At 39.5% G+C, this 25,806-nt stretch overlaps 2 protein-coding genes across 2 annotated transcripts; one reads left to right on the forward strand and one right to left on the reverse strand.

Moving 5' to 3' along the window:
• Positions 1 to 4,307: 4,307 nt before the first annotated feature.
• On the reverse strand, positions 4,308 to 22,608 carry LOC134225124 (RNA polymerase-associated protein CTR9 homolog). Its single transcript, XM_062704924.1, has 5 exons — positions 22,390 to 22,608; positions 8,058 to 8,156; positions 7,057 to 7,989; positions 6,047 to 6,985; positions 4,308 to 5,977 (listed from the first exon to the last, which is right to left on the reverse strand). The coding sequence occupies exons 1-5, from the start codon at positions 22,429 to 22,431 to the stop codon at positions 4,619 to 4,621; spliced, it is 3,372 nt and encodes a 1,123-aa protein (XP_062560908.1). The 5' UTR covers positions 22,432 to 22,608; the 3' UTR covers positions 4,308 to 4,618.
• Positions 22,609 to 23,885: 1,277 nt separating this feature from the next.
• Positions 23,886 to 24,678, forward strand: LOC134227737 (mitochondrial import inner membrane translocase subunit Tim29). Its single transcript, XM_062709403.1, has one exon. The coding sequence runs from the start codon at positions 24,032 to 24,034 to the stop codon at positions 24,650 to 24,652; it is 621 nt and encodes a 206-aa protein (XP_062565387.1). The 5' UTR covers positions 23,886 to 24,031; the 3' UTR covers positions 24,653 to 24,678.
• The last annotated feature ends 1,128 nt before the right edge of the window (positions 24,679 to 25,806 follow it).

A 25,806-nucleotide genomic window follows, 5' to 3' on the forward strand; every position in this document is an offset into this window, starting at 1 on the left:
AACACATGGGAACAAAATCAGTTCAGAAGATTTCCGAGGAATGAAGCTAATTTCAATCATTTGAATCAATTTCGAAAGAATGTAAATTGATTAAATCAAGCTCTATCTGGTAAAAGGGCGAATATCGCAAGAGAGAATTCTCTTCGTCGACTTCCCCTCTTTTAAATAAAAGTGACAAGCAGAGGATTTCTTTGCAGTTTATCACATCAGAATGCAAGTTCGCATGGTTTTCCACCGTGCTGAGGTGGAAAACCACAGAGAAATCCGCTGCTTGTCACTTTTATTTAATAGAGGGGAAGTCAACTAAGAGAATCCTCTCTTGCGACATTCGCCCTTATTCCAGATAGAGCTTGAAATTTGCTATTTACGACAGCGGGACTGCTTTGCGATTTGGGCGTAACTTATTTTGTAAACAAACATTGTTTCATGGATTCAGCAGAATGCAAGCGATTCTCCCCAAAACTAGTTCCCCTATCTGATAGAGGAAAGCCTACTCTGTCGAATACATACCGTGGCTTTCTCGGGAAATGCCTCCTGGAGCAGGAATTAGCCTTCCAATGTTTGTTTACAAAATAAGTTACGCCCAAATCGCAAAGCGGTCCCGATTTATTCTCATGTGCCATTGTCACAAGTTTGTCCCGTTTGCAAGTGCCTTTGTCCCGTTTTTTTCCTCGAAATGATCTGGTCAGCCTATACATCATGAATAATCAATATCATTGGTAAAATTAAATATTCCCGTAGATTAGAAAAGGAAGTGCATAAATTACTATTTTATGGCAACATATCACAACGAAACGGGACCCTTCGGAGCCTTAAGTAAGATCTCGGTCCAGTTGCATCTAAGGAGATCTTAGTGCAGTGCACACCGGACGTGTTGCCCGGTAGACGTATCGCTCAGCGGTATTTAAATACAACGCAGGTAGGCCAAGATGATTTGAAGTGACAAGTAATCCAAGATTACTTCATTTTTCGCAAAGTAATCATATTATTGTGAGTAATCCAGGTAATCGAGGTAATCAGAGTAACTCATAGTAATCACAAGTAATAATTAATAATCAGTGGTAATCAATTATTAATTATTAAATATTTTTTAAGTAATCATTAATATTATTGTACCTCCAGTTAAAAACTGAAATGAACTCTAGCGACCATGGAATTTTATTTTATTTGTCGATGTCGAAACTGCATCGCGATTTGTGCGCATTTATATTTATTAATTGCCACTGTGAGTCATCGTGAACACTAGCCCTGATGTAGTTGCGACATATGGAAATGGCAGAAAATTGAATTGTCGTGAGAGCTTACATTGGTTTTTATTTTTGTTTTTGATTTTCAAAATTAGTTAAGAGAGAGAGACTGATAATATAAAACAATAAAACGAGGATTTAATTTTCAAGAGAAAGGTCTATTATTCATAGCAAAATATATTTTAGTTACTAGATAAAGATTGTCGCTGTCGTCGCTGTCCGGAACATCTTTTGCTGGCGAGGATAGGGGAGCTAAATGTCAAAGAAAGAAATTTTTATTATATAGAAAGATAGTCGATTATTATGAATTACTCTGGTTACATTGATTACTTAGGTTACGATGATTAATAATTGATTACCATTGATTATTCTGATTACATTGATTATTTTAATCAAATTGACTACTAAAATTACGCTGATTTATTACTGATTACTAAAAAATACAATGATTCTTACATCATTGTTATGCATTTGCCAGACCAAAAAACTCAAATCGTTATCATCTGAATAGTTTTTGATAGCCGTTGAGAGGAGAAGAGTTCCATGATAAAAAAAATGTCAAATTCTCACAAAATAATTAAATAATCATGAGTAATTCTTCGGAATCAGTAGGTAATCAGGAGTAATCAATGAGTAATCAGCAATAAACGTGATAATCGCTTTAATCGTGGTAATCACTGAGTAATCAAGAGTAATCATGGTAATTTTGATAGTAGTGACAAGTAATCAAAGATGTTGGAAACCCCTTGAGATAGGCTATGGTCAGAGGGTGCGTTGATATTACAAGATTACAAGATTTAGGAGGCTTTAAACTAATATCTTATTCATTCACCTCTTGAAGATGTTAATCTACTACAAACAGTGTAATAATTCTGTTAATTTTAAATATTTTAGCATTTTGTTTTCAGCTTGTTTGTTGTTGCTTAGAGCTTGCTCAAGGTTCCTGCTTATGCCTAATTTATCCCTAATATTATCAAATTTTTGACATCTAGTTATGAAGTGATTAATGCTTAGTTCTTCTTTACAGCTTTCACATATATCAGTAGTTTGTTTTTTAAATAGATGACCTTTTGTAATACGCGAGTGTCCTAATCGGCAGCGAAATAATGCTCTTTGTTCCTCAAGTTTGAATTGATCTGAACATTTTTCTACGCTACATTGAAATAGATGCTAGATGATGATGACGTTCATTTGGTAAGTCGTTTCGGTGATTTTCCAGATTTCTCCGGTGGCTCATTTGATGATGCCACCACCGGTATATCTCGTGTCAGCAGCCGCGATGATCCACCTCTATTTGCTGCTTGATCGGCATGTTCATTCCCTTGATGTTCTTATTTCCGATGGATGATTCGATTGTTTGCAGGCATGCAGGCATTCCGAGATTTTCCATGTTCGAGGGATTCCAAAACAGCTGGCGGAATCTGTTAATATGACGGTAGGTTTTTCACCACAAATTTCACAACTGCAGCAATAGCTTCAGCATCTGCCGAGAAGCTGCTGAAATGATGAAGTAGCTTCTGCTCTATTGTGGGTCCAGGTCGGATGATAACAAAACCGACCTCGGATTCCCGCTTGGAACGGTCCGTATAGATTTTTTCAAAAGCAGTATATTTTTAATTCAATACACTGGATATAATAGCTTGAGCTTTGGCGGTGTCTTGTCCTACTTTGAACTCATTTTTGATTGTCCAGTCTATAGATGGGTTGACTGCTTTCCACGACCGACAACCAAAACGGCGAAGTTTTTGTACTGCTAGAATAACTTTTCCAGTTGAAGAAGTCATCGCCAAGTCGGCGAAATTTCTAAGCGAAGGCTTTTTGGTACTAGATTTTTCTTCGATGTGACACAAACTTTTAATCACAGTTAGGGTAAAACGACCTATTATGGAGGGGTTAAGCACCGTGTCAAAACAGAATTGATTGTAAAAATCCGTAAATTTTACGTCAATTATGCTGAACTTATGTTGTTTTGTTTTTATCACAATAAAAACAAACTACCGCAATAATAGGACGCAGTTGCCTATTGTTGCGATATTTTTTGAAGGTCAGTCCTATTGTTGCGGTTTTGCATATAATTCTTATGGAGAGCGATACCGCAACAATAGGACCTGAGCACTACCGCAATAATAGGCTCAAAGGATTCAAATTTTTAACGAAAAATGTAGATTTTTCATCATTTTGAACGGAGTTTTGTCAAACAAAATCTGTTCTAGTCGTTAATTTGAAGAGTTTTAGCGTACCCACACAATTGTTTTTAATGCTATTATATCCAGAATGGACTACTTTAACACTACCGCAACATTAGGACATACCACAACGATAGGACGTTTTACCCTAGGACAACTTGTTCCTTAAACGGTAGAACGCCACTCTCCACGGCCATCGGTATTGATGATGATGTTCGGAAAGCTCCGGAAGACGCGCGTAATAACTGATTGAAGACTGGTTGATATGGTTTTATGCATTTCATTCCGAACAGCTCGATTCCATACAAAAGCTTCGATAGGCATATAGCTTGGAGCAATGTGGATTTGTTAGCTGACAGTTCAAATCGTTTGCTTTTTGCCCATGTGTGTACTGCTTCGATGGCTTACCCTGGTAGAAGAAGCTTGCTTTCCTGTTGCAACCAATAAAATATCATCTGCATAAAGTAAGATCCTTACACCTTTTGGGACGACTTCAAAGTTGTATCAATCGCTAGGAGGAAGAGAGTGACCGAGCCTTACGGTACTCCGGTCTCTTGAACTCTAGTCGTTTTTACCGCCGGTTTTACCGCCGAAACGTACTTGAAAATTTCGATCTGATAGAAAGCCTTCAATGCACTTGTACATATTCACGCCCAGTTTAAGCTGCCCTACAAAGTATGTATGGACGCCATGTTCTATCATAGGATTATCGAAAGTCCAACATTGCTAATTCACAGTGTTGATTCGTACTGATTGCTTGCGATAATATTTTATTCAGTTCAGCAAAATAAGTGGCTGTGCCATGGCCTGCTCGAGATGCATGTCTACATTTGAGATCAAGGATTTCGATGAATATAACAATGAAAACGGACCATTCGTTTAGGTTCAACTTTATTCAGTGAATATCAGTAATTTTATACAATTGGACATTGGACACATTGGTATTGAATTTATTGGATGCCTGCTTGTGATAAACTTAAACATATTTTATTTCCATCGAGGGAACCTGCCGGAAGTCGTTCGTTCATTCAATATTTCGAAACACTATTTCAATATAATTATTTCGGCTAGTTGCATAAAGACAGGATGTGTGGGTGTGTTCTTGAAGCTAGTTTTTTCTTCTATCCTAAGAGATATTTCATTAAAACATAATTATGAAAACACACGTTTAAAACAAAATATAATTTAATCCGACCCAGACCCGGAAACGGATTTCCTCGATATAGGCGAAGCTTGAGGACTTCCAGAGCCGGAGCGCGACGGCGATCGACTACCTGATCGGGATCTGGATCCCGAACGGGAACGGCTTCCAGATTTGGAGCGTGAACGAGAACGGCTCTTTGAACGAGATACAGACCGAGAACCGCTACGACTGCGACTACCGGATTTGGAGCGCGAACGCGATCGCGATCTGTTGGATCCGCTTTCCGACCCGGAAGCGATCCTGCGTTTTCGTTTGTTTGCAGGTCCACTGTTGCCGGAACCTGAATCATCGCCGCTTGCAATTTTGAGACGGCTCCTGTCACTGTCTGATTCGCTGGTGGACACCGTGGCTTTTGAAACAATTCTAGACTTCTGTTTGGAAGACAGACCTTCTTCCATGTGTTTTTGCTTTCTTCCACCACCAAGTGAACCCTTCTTACGTCCACGCTTCTTCGGAGCATCATCCTCGCTATCGGAACCGGATCCTTTCGATTCCTTCTCCTTCTTCTTACGCCCACCTCCTGGTTTCCGCTTCTTCTTTTCGCCAGGTTCTTTGCGTTTGCGTTCTTTGGGAGGCCGATCTTCCCCGCCACTACCTGGTGGTCCTGAGGCATCCGAATCGGAAATGTAGTCTTTCCGACCACGTCCGGCTCTCTTTTTCGTAGGGTCTGGTCCACTTTCGACGAAGAACAGAGCATTCTTGGTCTTTTCCTTGTACTCTTGACGTCTGGCCATCATGTCCTCGTGAGCCTTGCGACGCATCTCTTCCATGCGGACACGCTCCTCTCGCTGTCGGCGTTTGAATTCCTCGCGTTCCTGTTCCTGCTTCTGGCGCAATGATTTTTCCTCTTCGTCGATCTTGCGGGCACGTGATACGTGGTACTGTGCTTGTTGGAGCAAATCCTGACACTGGCTGGATTCCGATGCGGCTAACGTGATGTTGTAGCGTGTCTTATCTCCATGGATCGAAAGATAATTGAAGTACTTGTGAGCCAAACCCAATTCGTGAACGGCCTGCAAGACTACACTCAAAATAGACTTCTCGTCTTTGAGCACCATCATGGCCAAACGCTGTAGCACAAGCGCAATGTTGAACAACAGAACCGTATCTTGCGGAGCGACGCGGCGCGCTTTGAGCAGAGTCATTTTTGCGTCCTTCAGCTTACCGGCACGGAAGTACGCCCGAGCCAAATATTGCATCACATCCACGTTGTTGTGCTTGTAGAACTTTTTCAAGCAGTTCTCGTACATCTGGATAGCGCTGATGTACTGCTTCTGTTCGACGTAGATGTGCGCGATATTCAACCACACGTCGCAAAAATCAGCCGTAGCTTCCCGAACCTAAAATAAGCAGAATTGGGACAATCAAATGTTGAAGAAACCTCAGACTTGTGCAATAATCCTACTAACCTGTGCGAAGATATCTCGAGCCTCGATAATACACCCCTTGTGGGCTAATACGGCACCAATGCCGTTGGCGGCCCAAATGTTCTTAGGATCGTTTCGCAACACCTGCTTGTAGATGGCCAATGCTTTTTCCTGGTGCTTCTTCTCCTTTTCTTTATCCTTGCTCGGCTGATGCAAACTTTGCAGCCAGAAGTTGCCCAATGCAATCAGTGAGTAAGCATCACTAGAAGTGGCTGGATTCTTTAGAATTGTTTCAAAATTTTTCTGTCCAAGTGTCCACTGCATTTTGGCCAAATGCAGGTTACCCAACAGCGAACGGGTATCCGGGTTCTCCATGTTAATTTTCAGTGCATCCTTGAAGAAATCAGAAGCCACAAAGATCAAACCTTTGTCACGAGCCATGCAACCGAGACGCAGATAACAATCGATGTAATTTGGATGCTCCTTCAAAATGTCCTTATAGAGCTTGTCTGCCTTATCGAAAGAAGCCATCGCTTCGTTCAGCCTGGCCAAGTTGTACGTCATCGTGACTGAAATCGAATCGTAGTATTGCGAATCGTGTTGCGCCTCGATTTTGGCCCGCTCGATAGCCATTTCTAGCTTCGTCATCGCTTCGTTCAAATTGCCCAAACGATAATGGAGGGCTGCCACGTTGTTCAAAATTTCCGGCGGTATATCGGCCTTGACCTTGTCTGTAAGGATGTGCGTGGCGGTTGCGTACGCTTGTAGTGAGCCTTGAAGATCATTCTGTTCTAGGATTTGGGCTAATTCGATCCATGCTTCGACGTCATCCGGGAACTGCTCGGTGACTTTCTTCAAGTGGTTTTTGGCAATATCACGTTTGGATTGGGAAGACGAGCTGGCGTACAAAGAGCCTAAGATCTTCATGGTTTCATAGTTTCCTGGCTGCGCCTTCAGTACTTTTTCGAAACATTGGGCAGCCTGAAAGTAGATATAAGACATCATTCTTTTTTTGTATCTTTTGAATTTTATCAATAGACATTGTAACTTACATTTTCCGAGTCCCCTCTGTAGATGTACATTTGTCCGAGGCCAAAATGAGGAAGCACAAAATGTGCTGGTGCAAACTGCGTCGATTGGTAATAGTACTGGAAAGCCTGGTCGTAGTCCCGTTGCACATGGAAAGCACGAGCCAACTGATAACAACTTTCCGCTCGCATCGCTTCGTTTTCGGTGTTGTGAAAAGCATGCAGGGCCAGATGCTGAACCTTTTGGTAATCCTTCTTGAAGAAGAAATGGTTCGCCAGATGGTTGAGCACCATCGGATTTGTTGAGTCAATTGTGTATGCCTTGGAAAGCATCTGTACACCAATGCGATTGGATTCTGGTTCGTGCAAGTTCAGTTTTAGAATGGCCAAACCGACTAAGGCACCTACGCACTGGGGGTCCAAATCCAGTGCACGTTGGAATGCAAGTTTTGCCTTCTCCTGGTTGTTCAACTTTAAGAAGCAGTGACCCATTCCTAGACGAACCGCTGCCGGGCAGTTGGGATTCGTTCGAAGAGCCTTCTTGTAGAACGCCAGTGCTCCCCGGTAGTCCTTTTTATTGAACGCAATGCAAGCTTTACCCAACAGAGAGGGAATGTTCGATGGCGACTGATTCAACACGAAATTGAACTGCGCATCTGCCTGTTCCATTTTGTCTCCTTCCAGGAGACAAAAGTACGCACGGCCCAGCAAGTGGTTTTGATCGTACATAATAATCTTATCAGCCGTCGTATACAAATGAGTTGCCTTCATGAACAATTCCCTCTTCTTATCCTTGGACTTTTCCCGGTTGGCTTCCTGGACATAGTATGCGGCCAGCATGTCGAACGCTCGCATTTGATCCTTTTCAAAGTCTCGATACGAGATGTTCGCATCGATACGCGATGCTTCCAGAATCTTAATGAAGTCATCGGTTTTATTTTGCTTGTAATAAGCGAGCTATGGTAGAAAAGATGGAAATAAAAATCAACCTTTGTTACGGTTACCAAGCATTACGACACACTTACCGCAACTGTAACCCAAGTATTTAATTGGGAACGTTCTTGTCGCAAAATTCCTAGCACTTCTTCCCCCTCCGGCAATTGCTCTGGATCGAGTTCGATGACCTGATAATTAAAACAGAAGAAATATCACTCACTGATGGTAAACACGTTGGATATCTTCTATTATATACATAAAAATGAATTTCTGCTTGTCATAAGACGAGTTTGAACCATCCCATTTAATTCCACCACTTGATTGTACCTTAATAGATACGTATTTCGACCTCAACAGTAAGGTCGTCTTCAGTGTCTCGTACTTGACTCGACTTCTCGAAGCATCGACGGCGTGTGAAGTCTGGACGAAACTAGAAAAAGCTTTCGAAGATTGAGGCTTGAGCCGACGAGTCGCACTACTTCACAAATAAGGCAAATACAAAGGTGCTGTTTGAACGAGATGGCGCCACAACATTTAAAGTAAAATGAATTTTCTTGTATGGACATATTTGCAAATCATCCGTTCTGATAAGTGATGAACTTTGTACTATCTTAAAAATCACTTTAATAAAGATCAAAAAAAAAAAAAAAATCATCCGTTCTCATCAACTACGCATCGCATCAATATGAAAGCTAGGTCAAAAAGCAACAAATATTTTTTTAGATTTTTTGTACCCACGACTTGTTTTACAGTTCTAAACAATAAAAGAGATTTCATTGTAGCTCCATACTAAATTCTAACTGTATCAGAGTAAAATAATCGAAATTTTTTAGTGAAGTCCATTTTTCTTCATTTGTCAGTTCACTTCCGACACATTCATAGTCGGCTCTGGACAGTCAATATTCAGTTGAATATTAGTCATTGAATATTTATGCACATTTTACAAATTGATAAATTATCTGAAATCTGAACACGTTTCAAATGAGTAAAGTGATTTATCACACAGGACTGAATCCGATTTTCATCCGCGAGGCACTTTCAGCGGTAAACATCAACATAAACAATGATAATTATGTTTTTTCTGCACATAGTAAACACATTCAGTGACAGTCGAATGAATGAGTTCGTGGAGTAGTCGTCTGACTATGTCATTCTATGTTTTGAATATTCATGCGATATTTGTCAAAATTCGGACGAAGTTGCTTCATGAAGATGAATATTTTAAGCTCTGAGCTGTATACATTCAATTTCTTCGTGTGTGTGGAAGGAACATTGAAAGCTTACTATATCGAACAACAGATGTCACTAGTGTATATGCAATATTACATTGATACAAACATGCAGCAACACCACCTGTCGCCTGATAATGGAAATATTGCAATTATACCATCAGGTGTAGTTGCTGTTGTTAAAATGTTTTGAAAGGGCCTCAAGCGGATTTTTTGCTAGAATGCAACTGACGACCTCCTATTGATCAAGACTGACCTGTCATCTTGAGAATCTCTGGAAGAATCTTCTTCTTCTTATTGGCATTACATTCCCACACTGGGACAGAGCCGCCTCGCAGCTTAGTGTTCATTAAGCACTTCCACAGTTATTAACTGCGAGGTTTCTAAGCCAGGTTACCACTTTGCATTCGTATATCATGATGCTAGCACAATGATACTTTTATGCCCAGGGAAGTCGAGACAATTTCCAATCCGAAAATTGCCTAGACCGGCATTGGGAATCGAACCCATAAATACGTGAATCAAATCATATGGACTGCACATCAGCTCATCGGAATCGGTTTCGCAATCAGTGTAGAAATGATTGGAACCTTGTTGCTAACTGGTCTACCCGACGTTTATCGACCGATGATTATGGCGCTGGAGAACTCAGGTAGAGCCATCACTGGGGACATTATCAAAACGAAGCTTCTTCAAGAGGTGCGTATTTTGTCAAGTGAATCGGCGTTCGCTACAAATAAAAGATATGGTAACTCCGGTAAGCAAATGAAGAAACTGGATCCACCCAAAAAACCAAAGTGTCGAAAATGTGCGAAGTATGGTAACATAGCAAAGGATTGCCGAGGTTCGAAAAAGGAAAACGCATTCTGTACTGTATTGTCTACTTTTGGACCTATGGAAGATGAAGCATGGTTTTTCGACTCTGGAGCAAGCGTGCACATGACGCGGAACAGTAACCTGTTAACGAATGTAAAACCATCAAGTGGGACTGTAGTAGCAGCGAACGGAGGTACTATGAAAATAGCAGCAACTGGTTCAATAATACTGAAGCCTAGATGTAGTGATGACGAAATTTCAGTACGCAAAGTTCAGTACTTGCCGAATCTATCAGCGAATCTTTTGTCGGTCAACGAGATTGTGAAGAAGGGCCACTCCATAATTTTCAACAATGGAGGATGCAAAGTGATAAATCAAGACGGCGACATTATAGCTACTGGTAGTCATCAACATGATCTTTTGAAGCTAAAAGAACGAACTAAGTATTGCACTATGGTATGCTCATCAGCAGAAAGCTTGAAAATCTGGCATTAACATCTCAGTGTCAAAGGCGTGCTTAGTCTGGCCAATGGATTGGTGACCGGAGTTGATATTAACGATGATTGCCCGATGGGCAAGCATAGTCGACATCCGTTTAGCAAGCAAGCTTCTCGTGCTGATGGAATACTCGATGTGGTCCATTCTGACATTTGTGGGTCAATGGAATAGAAAATAATTTAATGTTTTGTATAGAAATAAAAGTGATGATTCTAAATGAACTCCTAGACTTCAGAACTAGACGGACAGGAAAAGCGTAATAATTGTTAATAGTTTAAAATTGTCGTTTTATCAAAAGAAATTATTACCTCACTATAGCTTAACATTTAAAAAATTTCAAAATGAGGCAAACAGATGAATGATGAATGAATGAATGAATGACAAAAATGTTTAAATTTTTTGAACAATAATAAAAATTAAAATAATATAAATAATAATAATAATAATAATCATTATTTTTTAATATATGTAGCATTAAAGAACTAAAGAGCTGATCTTAGAAGCTGACTCTTTGCAATTAGTTGTTTTGCCCATCTCTAAATGGTATTGATTTGGGTACATGGTCGGGACCAGCTATGGCACAATCTATCTATGGGTACAATCGATCGGGACTAGACCTGTGCGCCGCCGCCGGTGGTTTTACTCACGCCGCCGCCGCCGACGATTTTGGGTCGGCGCGCCGCCGGTCATTATTTTGCCACGCCGATGACCAATAGCAATAAAAAATCAATTAACTTTGGTCGAGTCGATAACGAGACACTGAAGATGGCCTAACAGTTGAGGTCAAAATACGTATTTCTAAAGCAATAATAGCAATAAAGCAATAAATAGTACTAAATTCGTCTTGTGACAATTCAAAAATGATGTTAAGGTGGAACTCGTCAGAATTCAATTTCAAATCTACCAAAAGTGATGGTGTCTTCAAGTCGATGTAGTGACATATAATATCTTGGTTAATCAATTAGTTGGTTGATTAGATTGAGAGTTTGAATGAGGCTTTATCTAGTAAAATAATACATAAATTTTTTAACTGGTTTTTGGAATTCGTCTAAGTCAAAGCCTCATTCTGTCGGGCACCTAAACTTGTATGTAACTCGCAAAATATGTTTGTTGTGGTACATATGCTTTTGTAAGGGCCTGAATAGATGCCCAAAGCTCCTCCCCAATTAATATACGATCTGGCATTGTTGTAGGTAATTCATTGCAGCTCAGCAATATCAAGTTTAGTAGAACATTCATTATCTTGATAATATTTTCTTTGTGTCCCGAATAACAAATTTTAAATTTTAAATTTTAATTTTTGAATATGAAAACCGCTTTGTATATTGCGAGCATCAGTTGAAAACCATTCTTTTTTAAACCGTCTAAGACGGTTTTTTTCATTCTTTTTTATTAACTGCCACTGTAAACCAGAGCTGGGAAGTTGTCGCCTCGCCGCATAGTAAAATTATTTAGTTGATAATCGTCAGGCAGCTTCAAACATTACGAAATTTTAATTTGATTTTATTCAGGAAATTTTTCTTCAAAAACTGGACGAAAATATTCTAAGAAGTATCGTTTCGACATTCATTTAAGATTTCCTTCGGAATTTCCTCCAGGGATTCCTTCGGAAAATATTCCAGAAATTACTTCGGAAATAAATAAAGAAAATTAGTTGGAAATTCCTTCAGATATTCCTCCGAAAAGTTCCTTTTAAATTCTTTAGAAAATTACTTCAGACATTCTTTGGAAATTTCTTTATATATTTCATCTAAAATTCCGTACGAAATTCCTAACGAATTCTTCAGAAAATCCTTTACGAATTTCCTTCGGATTTTTTAATGAATGTATACGAAAATGGTTGTAGGAATTCCTACGAAAATTCCGCTGGGAATTCCTTCGGAGCCTCCTTGAGGAGTTAGGAGTTTCTCCAAAAATTGCTTAGGAAATCCTTCATTTTTTAAAGCAATACTTTTGGAAATTTTTATGAGAACTTTGTCGTTTTGGAATTTCTTTGGCAATTATTCCATGAATTCCTTAAATAAATTCTTCTCTCTTATAAAAAAAGAAGAAAAAAAAAATTGGCATAAGGAATTTCTTCAAATTTATCCCAAAGGAATTCTTCAGAATTTCTTCTAGCAATTCCTTGAAAACATTCTCCGGGAATTCTTTCAGAACTTTCTGCAGGAATTCCTTCAAAAATGCCTTCATGAATTCTTTCCGAAAATCTTTCAGTAATACATTCTGATTTTTCTTCGTTTAGTTTTTTTATGTCTTTATTTCAGCCCAAGGTTGGCTCGTCTCGTAGAAACTTTTTGTTTAGTGTTTATTTTAGTAATTCTTTCAAAAATTTGATTAGTAATGGACGTAATTTTTAAATTTTTTAAGGGAAAAAAATCTGGAGGGTACTCCTCAAGCAAATTTTTGGAGTAGTTTTTGAAGAAATTTATGAAGGGTTTTGAAGGGTGCAGGAATTTCCAAATGAATTTTTGAAGGCATTTTCTAAAAAGAATCTGAAAGGATTTTCGAAAATAATTCCAGAAAGAACTGCTAAATGAGTTTTTGTAGTTATTTCTAAAAGACCTCCCTTCCTCTTCCTAGAGGAAATTCTAGAGGAATCCATAAAAAAATCTGAAGGAATTTCTACAGGAAATCTCAAAGGCTTGTTGATGGGTAGAGAGAAAAGGTGTGAAATGTTATGTTACGAAAGTCGATTCGATGGAATTCCCCGTGACTGATATCCCATTGTTATTAGCTGTTTATGGAACAGCTTCTCGCAAGGGCAGCTGTTGTATAATTGGTAATACATCCATGTACTCAATAGAAAAGTGTGGGTTCAAGTCCTAAAAAACACCTTAAATGGCAAACTCAACTGTGTGTATAAAAATTGAACATCTTTTCCGATAAACGAAAAAAACTTACCTCACAAGTCATTAATCGAGAAAAAATCTCAAAGGCATTTACGAAAAAAATCCTAATACGTTTTCAGAGGAAATGCCTACTGGTTTTCATCCGGTAATTTCCTCGGAAATTGCCTCAAGGAGTTCTACAAAACTCCTCCGTAATCGAATTCCAGAAAGTCTTTCGGAAATTCTTTCGGAATTTCCTCCACATATTCCTTCAGGAAGGAAAGGAAAACCTTGGAAAATTCGTTTAGGTATTCTTCAAAAAATTCCTTAAGAATTCCAAGCAACTTTAAGCAACTCCGACAATCTTAGATTTTCTCGAGAATTCCGTTGGACATTCCGTCAAGACGTCGTTCAGAAATTCCTCCAGGGATTTCTTTGGAAAATCTGCCGAATTTTTTAAGGGTATAAATCTAGAAATTAAATAAATGTTGAAATTTTCAAGATATTACTCCAAAAATTTGAAGGGTTTCTAAGAAATATTCCAGAATTTCCCTCAGGAATCCTTTAAGTAAAAACTTTCTCCAGGATTGTTTATTAAATTTCTTTGGAATTCCTTCAGGAATTGCTTTGTAGAATCCTCCACAATTTTTTCAGTAATTCCCTTCGGATATATCTTCCAAAGATCCTTCACAATTTTCATTTGAAAATTCTACAGAAAATGTTTTTGAAGTTCCTTCAAAAATTATTTTAGAATTCCTCCAAAAATTCTCTGAAAAATTCTTCTGAAATTCATTAACCGATTCCTTTGGAAATTTCTTTAGGCATTGAAAATTTGCTAATATTTTTTTTCGGAATTTAATTTGGGAATTGCTTTGGAAGATTCTATTAGGAATTCCTTCGGATTTTTTAGAAATTACTTAGCAAGCTACTTGACAATTTTTCCTGAAATCTCCATAGGAATTCCTTCAGAACTACCTTAAAACTACCTTAGAAAATTCCAGTGTGTTTTATAACTCCAGGAAGAAATTGGTGGCCATTTCCCTCAGGATTTCTTTACAACAATCTCCATTTCTTGGGATTTTTTCGGGACCTCGAGGAATTCATTCAAAACCCCTTTAGATTTTTTTTCGAAAATTTCTTCGAAAATACCTTTGGAAATTTATTTGAAAATACCTTCAAAAATTGCCTTTGGGATGCATTCAGAAATTCTTTTAGGATTTTTTTAAATGTCTGTAGGGATTCTTCCAAAATTTCTTTGAAAGGTTGTAACCTGCTCTCTTTGCTTGGCGGCTGTGGCAGGCAATCATTGCCTTCGCGTACTGAGCATCTGTTTGCGCTCACAGCCTCGCCAACCGACAGAGAAGTTCTGGTCAAATGTAGAACCTATGTCATCCACTACACTAAATCCAACATATACAACAGAACAACAAGTCATCGGATGGATTGTTGCTAACTGTCGATCAATCGCGCCGCATGCCTCACAGCATTCCCCGCTGGGCGCAAGCTGCTTTGCAGACTGTTTTGGAAATCGGTTCAACACCACCGAACATACATCATCTGATCATACCACTCACCACTGCTTGACTAAAAACACAAGCCACATCAGCCCGAAGTCCCTAATCATGAACTGGGAACACTCACGCTCTGTAATTGATAAGAGTTTGATAAACCAACCGCCACAACGCTCCCGTTAGCTTGTGTGTAATGTAACTCATCCACGATTCCGATCGAGAGACCACGATCCACACCAATAAAACTGACCTAACATCACAGAGCGGATTCAGTTACCGGTACAACGCCAATTGGATAAGGCGAATAAATTAGTCAAAAGTCAGTTCGCGATCAGTGGAGTGGGCAAATAATAGCCATTTGTTTATAGTGGTCTTCTTGTGGAAAAGGCAATAGAAAACGGAATGCAAAGATGGGAGTGTCGTAGCCAAGCAAATCCGTCTTCCGATTTGCCTCTCACCAACGAAAAACAAGCGCGGAACACCGAAGGATAATTCGCATGTTCACGCCTCAAAAACAGAACACTGAATGATCGTTTATTTTCACCGTTCCTGTCAGCCTACTGAGATTGAATTTCAAATTTCTTCTCATTAGCTTCTTAGTATGCTGGCATTTCAAATGCCAACTACGATTGAATTACAAATTCGTTATCATTTTTTCTATTAATGTCATTTTTAAATATTTTAGTTTATTTCATTATTTTTATCATGAAATAAGAAATACGTTCCATTTTATCCATCAATGTAACCAACAAATGCAAATGCATTCTTCGGACTCACTTTATTCCCCACAATATTCACCGTCTCTACTCTTTCTTTTTTTTTCGGTTAGGAATTTTTTTTTGAGCTGTTAATACGAAAACAAAATTTTAATAACACAAATCCAATCTAATCCAAATCCAATCCAAATCCAATCCAAATCCAATCCAATCCAAATCCAATCCAAATCCAATCCAAATCCAATCCAAATCCAATCCAAATCCAATCCAAATCCAATCCAAATCCAATCCAAACCAATCCAAACCAATCCAAATCCAATCCAAATCCAATCCAAATCCAAACCAATCCAAATCCAATCCAAACCAATCCAAATCCAATCCAAATCCAATCCAAACCAACCAAATCAATCCAATTCAATCAAATCCAATCCAAATCCAATCCAAATCCAATCCAAATCCAATCCAAATCCAATCCAAATCCAATCCAAATCCAATCCAAATCCAATCCAAATCCAATCCAAATCCAATCCAAATCCAATCCAAATCCAATCCAAATCCAATCCAAATCCAATCCAAATCCAATGCAAATCCAATGCAAATCCAAATTCAATCCAAATCCAAATCCAATCCAAATCCAAATCCAATCCAAATCCAATCCAAATCAAATCTAAATCCAATCTATATCCGATCCAAATCCAAGATTTTGAGTTACTTAACCGAATTGGCAAACTTATGCAATTTGATGCCACCAAGCAGATATATTGCAAACAACACCATCTTCAATTCAGCAATTTTTTTTTAAATTGTTTTTTCCACGACTTTTTAGATTACGAAAACTTTTCAAATCTCACCGACAAAGAGATATTCAACTCAACCTACTATCTTGAACAACAGCTCTGTCGGTCAGATAAATTTAAGACTTAACAAATATTCATCTCATTGATTTTGATTTTCTCAACGACTCTGTAGAAGACAACTTTCCAAATCTTATAGATGTCAACCGAACTGCGAAGGAACTGTCAATCTAACGCACTGCATAGCGGATGAGTTCCAAACATAACTGATAACTGATCTTGAAATGGTAGACCACCTTCGTTTTTTTATATTTCTCAATATTGCTTATTTTGCTCATTGAAACACAATCTATTTTTTTCTTTATCACTATTCTGTCAAGAATCTCTCTCGCCTATTGACACCCCTTTTTTTATATGTGTGTAATTTTTTTCATGACTTTTCTTATTTTTTTTTGCCATATTATTTTCTCGCGTTCTCTCTCTCTCTCTTTCTATTTGCCCTTATCTTATCTTTTTTTTTTTCCTTTCTCTTTTCCAACTTCGGCTTACTCATTTTTTTTGCCTTTTGTATGCCTTCCCATTATTTTTTGCCCTTTTTTTTCAGACTGAGGCTTACCATTATTTTTTGCCATATCTCGTCTGGGGTTTACCATTCTTTTTTACCCTTCACCAATCATAGCTTATCTTTTTTTTTTTGCCATACTTTTTTTACGTCAGGGCTTTCCATATTTTTGCCTCATTCAGCTTTTCTTCTACTGCTGAACTCTCTTACCTTGTAGGAGCAACGACTACGTCATTGTCGTAGCCAAGCAAATCCGTCTTCCGATTTACCTCTCACCAACGAAAACAAGCGCGGAACACCGAAGGATAATTCGCATGTTCACGCCTCAAACTTGCCTAAACTCTGTATACAGAGTTGTATGTGAAAGATTGTGATAGAACCGAAATTGAAAATGAAGAATGTTCTGGGTAGAGTAGAACAGGGGAATATTGTGGGATATATAATGGATAAATGTTAAATATATAGAGGATTACATATAAATGCATGTTGTCCTGTGCTTTATTTTCCGTTTTGATAATTGAATAATAATTGATCATTATTCTGAATAAAATGAAAAGTTGGGAATGAACCCATAACGCTATTCAATTATAATAATAAAATAAAAAGTAAGTCCTGTAAAAAGTTTTCAGAGTGAAATGATAGCCTTTCGGTACAACTTTGTTGTACGAAAAAGGCAAAAAGTGCTGGTGCCCTACAGCATACCATAATATGTCGAACTAGATTTACAGTACACAAACCATAATACGTCGAACTAGATATCCAGTACACAAACCATCTTGATAATTTATAGCTATTATAGCATATTTGAATTTCAATATTGAATTTCAATCGCAGTAGGCATGTGATTTGGCACAAAGTACAACGTGCACTTTTAGATTCATTCAGTGTTATATTCTTGGTGTAGAAGCTACATTTTTCAAGAGCAAAGAAGAAATGGAATCGAAGCGTCACCCCACAGGGAGTTTCAAAGCTAACGAGTGTTTTATTGTAATTCCAACAGAGTGTGCCAGATGGAGGGATTCCTCCAAATGAAGATGGCTAGACGGGAGTGAATTTAATTATGTGAGATCGGTAAGAATATCCGAGCCCGAAATTCTATAATTGATCCCAATAGTGCAGTGATTGCTAATGATTGATATTGGCCTCAGTCTTTTCTTTTCAACCAGCACGTCTCGCAGTGGTGCATGATTTTGATGATGTGGTGCGTGCTCGTTAAGGGCGTGCGAAGCAGCGGGGTGGCCAGCATGGCGCTGGTAGTTTTTGGCCCCAGACTGTCCGGACAGCGCTATTTTAGAGCCGACGACGCCGAGGGATAGACACTAACACGCCCACCACACCAACAGAACCCTAGGCTAAGTAGGATAAGTACATCATTAAACGTAAGTACACTGCTAATCACTCCATTTTATTTGTGAAACTGGAAGTTCCTTTTTCGAATTGGGATGGCTCACCGAAAGTTAGTTGTGGTTCTGCTTCAGATATCGAACCAGATTCCTGCTACAGGTCTTGTTATTGGGTCGGGGGACCAACACCTGTTGTACCTTTTTACCTTACTGTATCTTTGTCTCCGTGTCTCATGCGCCCCCTTGGACTGGGGTCCGAGGGGTGGATGACAAGGTTTCTTCTGATTTTTCTTCGGGAATTCTTTCCGTTTCCGTCTTCAGTTCTTCAGGAAAATACTTCAAAAATTTTAAAAACTATTTCATTCCTTAATAAATTTCCGAATGAAATCCAGCAGGAATATTATATGATTTTACTAAATGAATTTCCCAAAGAGAACTTGAATGGATTTTACCTAGAACACCAACATGATTTTTCGCAGAAATTCTCATAGGGTTTTACCAAGACGAGCTCGGCCCCGTGACACCTATGAGTAGAGTTCTCTAAATCTTTTTTTAAATAGGTGTCCAACTAAAAATCTTTCCTCTTCCTCAGCATTCCCAAGGACGTGGCCAGGGCAGATGTCACCTGTTGTAGAGTGCCTTGCTTCCATCTAAGAGATAGTCTCTTACAAAAGGCTATGTTTGTACCACCTATGAATTGCTGAATGCTAATGCTAGATTCTCAAGGAATGACATTTTCTAAGTAATTAGGAATTTAAAAAAATCCCGGTTTTCTCCAGAAATTCTTTCAGGAACTCCACTAAGAACTTTTTTTGGAATATTTAATTAAATTTTAGGGGTAATATTCATTTTGGTTGGCCATCGTGTACCAGTAGTATTACTCAGCCAGTGCGCATTTTCAGTTATGTTAATTTCAACAACATTTTGTAATCAGGTACGCCAGCAATTGACTATTGAATGTGCTGTTTAATGATCGGCAACCGTATAATATTTCAATTTTCGACATTGTTGTTTCATAAGGGCGAAAGTCGCAAACGTAAACATTGACTTCTTTTGCTGATTTCAGGAAGATTAGAGACTTCTGGCGGTATTTTCAACTTCCGTTCGATAGTTCCAAGTGGTTGTAAGCTGGAAGCGGTTCTAGTTGTTGAGGAATTTGCAGGAAAAGGTATTGTTTACGTTTGCGACATTCGCCCTTATGAAACAACAGTGTCGTTTTAACTGAAGTCGATTTTCATACGGGTTATTCGTACAGTGTGAATCCAAAAATCCGCGGTAAGTTAATTTTTTCAGCCATTGATTTTTTCATCCACGCCGGTTCACGCAGCCGCCGCCGTGACGCCTCCGCCGCCGGGGCAAAAGTGACCACCACGCCGCCGCCGCCGATTACATGACCGGCGCACAGGTCTAATCGGGACCAGCTATGGTAGCTAATGCACGAAAACGGATTTCCGGATAAACTGATACGGTTGATCAAGGCGACGATGGATCGGGTGATGTGCGTAGTTCGAATTTCAGGGCCATTCTCGAGTCCCTTCGAAACGCGTAGAGGGTTACGGCAAGGTGATGGTCTCTCTTGTCTGCTATTCAACATCGGGAGTAATACGAAGGGCAGGGATTGACACGAGTGGTACGATTTTCACGAAGTCCGTCCAGTTATGTGGTTTCGCCGACGACATTGATATTATGGCACGTTACTTTGAGAAGATGAAGGAAGCCTACATAAGACTGAAAAGCAAAGCTAAACGGATTGGTCTAATCATCAACACGTCGAAGATGAAGTACATGACAGGAAGAGAGGACAACGTAAGCCACCCACCACGAGTTTCTATCGGTGGTGACGAATTCGAGGTGGTTGAAGAATTCGTGTATTACTTGGGCTCACTGGTGACCGCCAATAACGATACCAGCAGAGAAATTCGGAGGCGCATAGTGGCTGGAAATCGTACGTACTTTGGACTCCGTAAGACGCTCCGATCGAATAGAGTTCGCCGCCTCACCAAACTGACTATCTACAAAACGCTTATAAGACCGGTAGTTCTCTACGGACACGAGACCTGGACGATGCTCGTGGAGGACCAACGCGCACTGGGAGTTGTGAAAGGAAAGTGTTGCGTACCATCTATGGTGGGATGCAGATGGCGGACGGTATGTGAAGGAGGCGAATGAACCACGAGTTGCATCAGCTGTTGGGAGAACCATCCATCGTTCATACCGTGAAAATCTGACGTCTGCGATGGGCCGGACACTCAACCAGAATGTCAGATAGTAATCCGGTGAAAATAGTTCTCGACAACGATCCGACGGGAACAAGAAGGAGAGGTGCGCAACGAGTAAGGTGGATCGGGTAGTTCGGGTTCTGGTGGAGGACGATTTGCGGACCCTCCGTAGACTGCGTGATTGGCGACTTGCTGCCATAAACCGAGCCCAATGGAGAAGACTTTTATGTACTGCACAGACCACTGCGGCCTTAGTCTGATAATAAATAAATTGGGTACATGGTATGAATTCAAGGAGCAGTTCCCCCATTTGATTGAAGGAATCCAGAATGCAGTTGAGGGCCGTACACTTATTACGTAAACATTTTTTGAGGTTTTCTGACCCTCCTCCCTCATGTATGTTTTGTTCATACAAATTATTTTATATTTATATGGATCGTAAAAAAATGGTGGAATTGCGCTTTGCTCCGGTCAAATCAAGCGCGATCTTCAATAGTTTGCAGTAGCCATCGAGAAATTAAGTACAGTGCGCGTTTTAGTCGTGGAGTAGTTGAAGTGTCGAATTAGTCTTCGGAAAAATACGTAAGACACCCGTTGGTTTTCCGTCTTTGTATCATCATGAATGTGGCGTAGTTCAAAAGAAGTAATTAGTCGCTTACCAAGGCTAATAGATTTCCTTCCCAAATAACATAATATTTCTTTCCAGTGCGCTCATGGAGATGCAGAGGATTCCTCGGTCTCTTGTAGCAATGCGTGTCGAACTAATTTCCCTCCCCTTATCCTAATTGACTGTGAAGACGTGGCCGGCATCGTTATTGGCCTTGAATTAAAAAAAATTCCGTAGCATGTACAGTGAGAATAGCTTTCTAGTCTTGAGAAAACTATTCAATTGGTGAGCTGTGCATATTTGTTGTTTCTCGGCCAATCACGACTAGCAACTACGATGTGTACAGTCAATCAAGCTAATCAAAGCTATATGGATATGGATCGTAAGAAAAAGGCAGACCTCCGCTCTCCCCATAGGTGCTAATGTAATAAGTGTACAGTCCCTTAGTGTGGTATAGGTCTTATATTCAACAAATAAGAATCACCATCCAAAGTTGTTTTCTTATTTTCTGCTTTCGTTTGCCTTTGTTTAATGCAAATTATATGTATTGCGTTTGATCAAAACAGCAACCCATCACTATCTTTTGTATTTTTTAAATCAACATTCACTTGTCCCAATTGGGCTGGAATATCATTCACTAGAGAGTCAATATTGGGAAAATTTTCCAACTTAAAGTCCATTTTGCTCAACTTTTGATGGCTTAATTGATATACTTGCCAAATTTTTGTCATTATGACAAACAGTCAACTGCGGGCTTAGGATAAAAAGATAAAAGCAATGCGTTCAAATTTTACCTGCAACAAATAAGTATGAAACTGATATTATTGTAAATGTGTTTTACAAGAACCAGTTCGAAGTACTGTAAAGTACTCAAGAAAAATACGAATTAACAATATCGGTTTTATGTTGATATTATACTATTTTGTTAACGTACATGCATTAGAAGAATATTATATTACGCTCACATTGTAGTTTACGTTCGAATACTCAAGCTGGTGCACATTAGGTTCGAATACTCAAGGTTTACGCCAGATAAAATGGGAAAATGATTTTAAAGAATTGGATTCGATCGAAAGTTTCGTTCGTCCGTAAACAAGAATAAGGGTGATAACTAGTTTCAAATTCAAAGCCTCCGATTAAATTCAAAGCATCGAATGCAGTCTGACTTTGCCGGTCTAGCGCTACGCCACCATGCATGCATCTCATATCAGGAGCTCTTCTTATTCTTCCGCATTTGCCACCCGACACCTTCACTACAGAGACGATGCGTCATTCCGATCGAAAATCCATTTTCTTACCTCGTCCGTATCCCGGAGTGGAATTTCAATCGGTGCTGCCATTGTTCCGCCTCCTGCTGAACAGTTTAGCACTGGTGTTGGCCACTCGCGAGCACTTTTTCGCGAGGAAAATTCAAATTTTCGCACAAGTGGTTACAAATGCAAAGACGAAGCACGCACGGAAAACAACGCGACGACCGACGACGACGACGGCGGTTAGCTGACACTGACAGGACAGACTAGACAGTGACAGCTGCATTGACGTGCGCTTGATGGCTCGATTTTGATTTTACCGACCGTTCAGAGAGCGAGAACGTTAAAAATGGAGAATATGATGGTGAAGATGGACAAAATTTTGAATAACTTTTATAATAATTTTTATCCAAGTCAACCAAAACGGTGCTAAACTCATTAAATAAAGTTTTTATGGAAGCGTTTTTCATGAAAAAGAACTATATGAAACCTACCCGGTTCTTACCAAACTTAATACACATTCGAATGCTGCAAGCAGCGAAAAGATTTAAGTTTATTCGGCGATATTATAGATAGTGGAATATATAGATGAGCGAAGATAAATCCTCTGTCTCCAAACGAACTGTCAAGCGTGTCTCCAAACGAGCATGACGTCACGATTTCAATGGAAACGTTAAGGGCTGTGACCTTGGCTGTGACGTTATATGCGCGTGTGCACGGGCAAAAAAATCGACTCAGCCATGCTTCCGCTCATCTATATAGTTTCTACACAGAAAAAAAAATCCATAGTAACGGTTACTATTTTGTAGACTACGCCATGTTTTTAAATCAACCACAAATTTTCAGTTAAATTAACCACGCATTCGGACAAATTCACCACTGATTCAGTTCATGCAACAACATTCCACCAGGACCACAGTTGATTTTTACTGCGCGCATGGTAAAATCAGGTAAAATCAAACGGGTTTGTTGTCTGCTGAAAATCGTCGGTGCGTATTCTTAAATTAACCCTCGGAATGGTAGTTTCGACCGCAACATTTTTTTGCGTGTACTATCTATAGGCGATATTATTTTTCCATTTTTCCGAAGTGTTGTCCTTTTCAGTAAAATGCCAATCCAGTTTTCAGCGAGCGGTAATGGGCGCCAACCTGCCTGTGGGTGAGTTTCAGATTTAAAGTTTGTGAAGGCCAACTAGAAACCATCTGTTTCGAATATTCTTGAAACGGCTTGTGCTAAATCAGTTTTAATCCAAATGAGCTCAAATTTTCAGAGGACACTCAGAACATGATAAAGAACCAGATGAGCGCATTGGAGAAAAATCGATTTTTTGAACCACCCTTATTTTATATAAATAAGACAGCGTTAATGCAGTGCACTGTCAATGAACGCATACCTTTTTTTTATTTATCAAATTGATCGGAAAATGCTCGACGTCGACACACCTCGATCATCACAAACGTTACGGGAGTAGGAAAACTTCTGGATAGGCCTTATTTAACGGTGGTAAAATTGACCAAATCCTTATCATCACTCGAGTTCGTGCGCATGTACAAACTGTCATCGTTAAACAGAAAATGTAAACAACATCAAGCACCAATCCGGTATTCGGTACAACAGTTATGTAAAATATTTTCAAAATTCTCGTAATTTCAATCGAATTTGCCATAAAAGTTTAATTGTTGAAACTATAATGGCATTACGTAGCGTTAGATATGCTTCATCTTTTTTCCGCAACAATGTGGACGCAATCAAGCAGAAACGAACCGACCTAAAAACTCGGCTCGATGCGATTCAATTTCCGGAGAAATACAAAGGAACTATCTGGGAGAAATGGGCCACCTATTGGAAGAACTTGGTACGAGACTACAAAGAAATGGCAATCGATACAGGTAAAACGATGCGCGAGCGACCGGTTCGCAGTGGAATCTATCTGACATTGCTAGGTGGCACTTACTACTGCTGCGCCACCAATCCGGACGAGGCCGACTTCGTGGACCGATTTCGGCAGTGTACCAACGAGCTGCAGCTGGTGCATCCCAGCTGCCAAAACCCGACCGCAGCTCAGCACATCCAGTTTCTGCAGCGGTGCTACAATGAAGGGATCATCCGGAGGATATCCCTCGGAGTGGTTTCCTTCATCTGGTTGGACAATTTTGACCGAGGGGTCGCCATCTATAAAGCCATATGTCCGTACTTGCAGCCCCGGTATATGACATTCCACGAGCGGATAGTGGATGTGGGTTTCAACAACGAGTGGTGGATGATGCAGAAGAAAATGGTCGATTACGATATTAACGAGGAAAATCTGTAGAAAAAAATGCAGTAAGGTAACTATTACTATGCAGTTTTACTTGGAGAAAGAAATGATCATTCAAAAAGCTCATATGCAATCATTGCAACTTTGCGTTTGATATGCATAATTAACAATAAGGCAAGATATATCGCTTATAAATAACTAAATAGTTTACTTAAATACAATTAAAAAAATCCTTTTCCTGTCGTCCGTTTACGGATACGGCTCTCTATTCTTCGTTACAAGATTCACCTGGTTATGATTCGTACGTTGATTATACACGTCCGATAAGAAGGTAAATTTTTCTATCGAAAATGCGTTGAAGAGAGGCACGTTGTTAATGACTGCACTAAAGAACCGAGATGCTTGTTCTGCAAACCATACGACAGGTGACTTCCAAAGCCCTGCATACAAGAAATAGGATGGCGTCCCGGGAGTACTGGAATATAAATATATAAATCTCATTAATCTCAATCATTGCAACACTTCACCTGCAACGCACACCTTTGTGGCAATGCTGAATGCACTCATGGAGAAGCTGATCGGCGCTGAAAGTAGGTAATCATCAGGGCGACTTCAACGCTTGGACAGTGCAGTGGAATGGAAAAGCAATCACTCATATTCTTGTTTACGTACGAACGCGCTTTCGAACGAAAGATGCGCATTCTCGTCTACGCCAGCAAAATCAACGAATCGGATTCGTTCGAAAGCTCCGTTCGTTCGTAAACAAGAATAAGGGTGAGTCTAACCAATGGAAGCCCGGAAGTCAGACTGGACAACGAAGGTACCGTCAATACATTTCGCTGAGACGAACGATAAGGAAAGAAATTGTTCTATAACCAAATAATATCTGTTGAAATTATATTATGGGCGGTTCGTCCTCGTTCGACATGATCCCGTGGTGCTTGTGATGAACATTGGTTTCTATATGCGTTAGGCTCGAAACTAAACCATTTGAAAATATTGATTTCGATTGATTTAAATATTTGATTCTTGTTTACGTACGAACGCGCTTTCGAACGAAAGCAGATGCGCATTCTCGTTTACGCCAGCAAAATCAAATGGGGAAACGATTCGAACGAACTGCATTTCGTTCGTCCGTAAACAAGATGGGGGTGAATATTACCATTGGATCGTGTGTGTTCCCACACCGAATTAATTTATATTGCTAA

This window comes from Armigeres subalbatus, chromosome 3 (genome assembly GCF_024139115.2).
Source record: "Armigeres subalbatus isolate Guangzhou_Male chromosome 3, GZ_Asu_2, whole genome shotgun sequence".
NCBI classification, from domain to species: Eukaryota; Metazoa; Arthropoda; class Insecta; order Diptera; family Culicidae; genus Armigeres; species Armigeres subalbatus.

Bases quoted from the DNA above. Each gene is read 5' to 3' on its own strand.
- LOC134225124 (XM_062704924.1), bottom strand. From the start codon at position 22,431: ATGGCAGCACCGATTGAAATTCCACTCCGGGATACGGACGAG. The intron at 8,157-22,389 runs GTAAGAAAATGG...TTTAATTATCAG, and splicing joins CACTCCGGGATACGGACGAG to GTCATCGAACTCGATCCAGA. The intron at 7,990-8,057 runs GTAAGTGTGTCG...TTTCTACCATAG, and splicing joins ATACTTGGGTTACAGTTGCG to CTCGCTTATTACAAGCAAAA.
- LOC134227737 (XM_062709403.1), top strand. From the start codon at position 24,032: ATGGCATTACGTAGCGTTAGATATGCTTCATCTTTTTTCCGCAACAAT.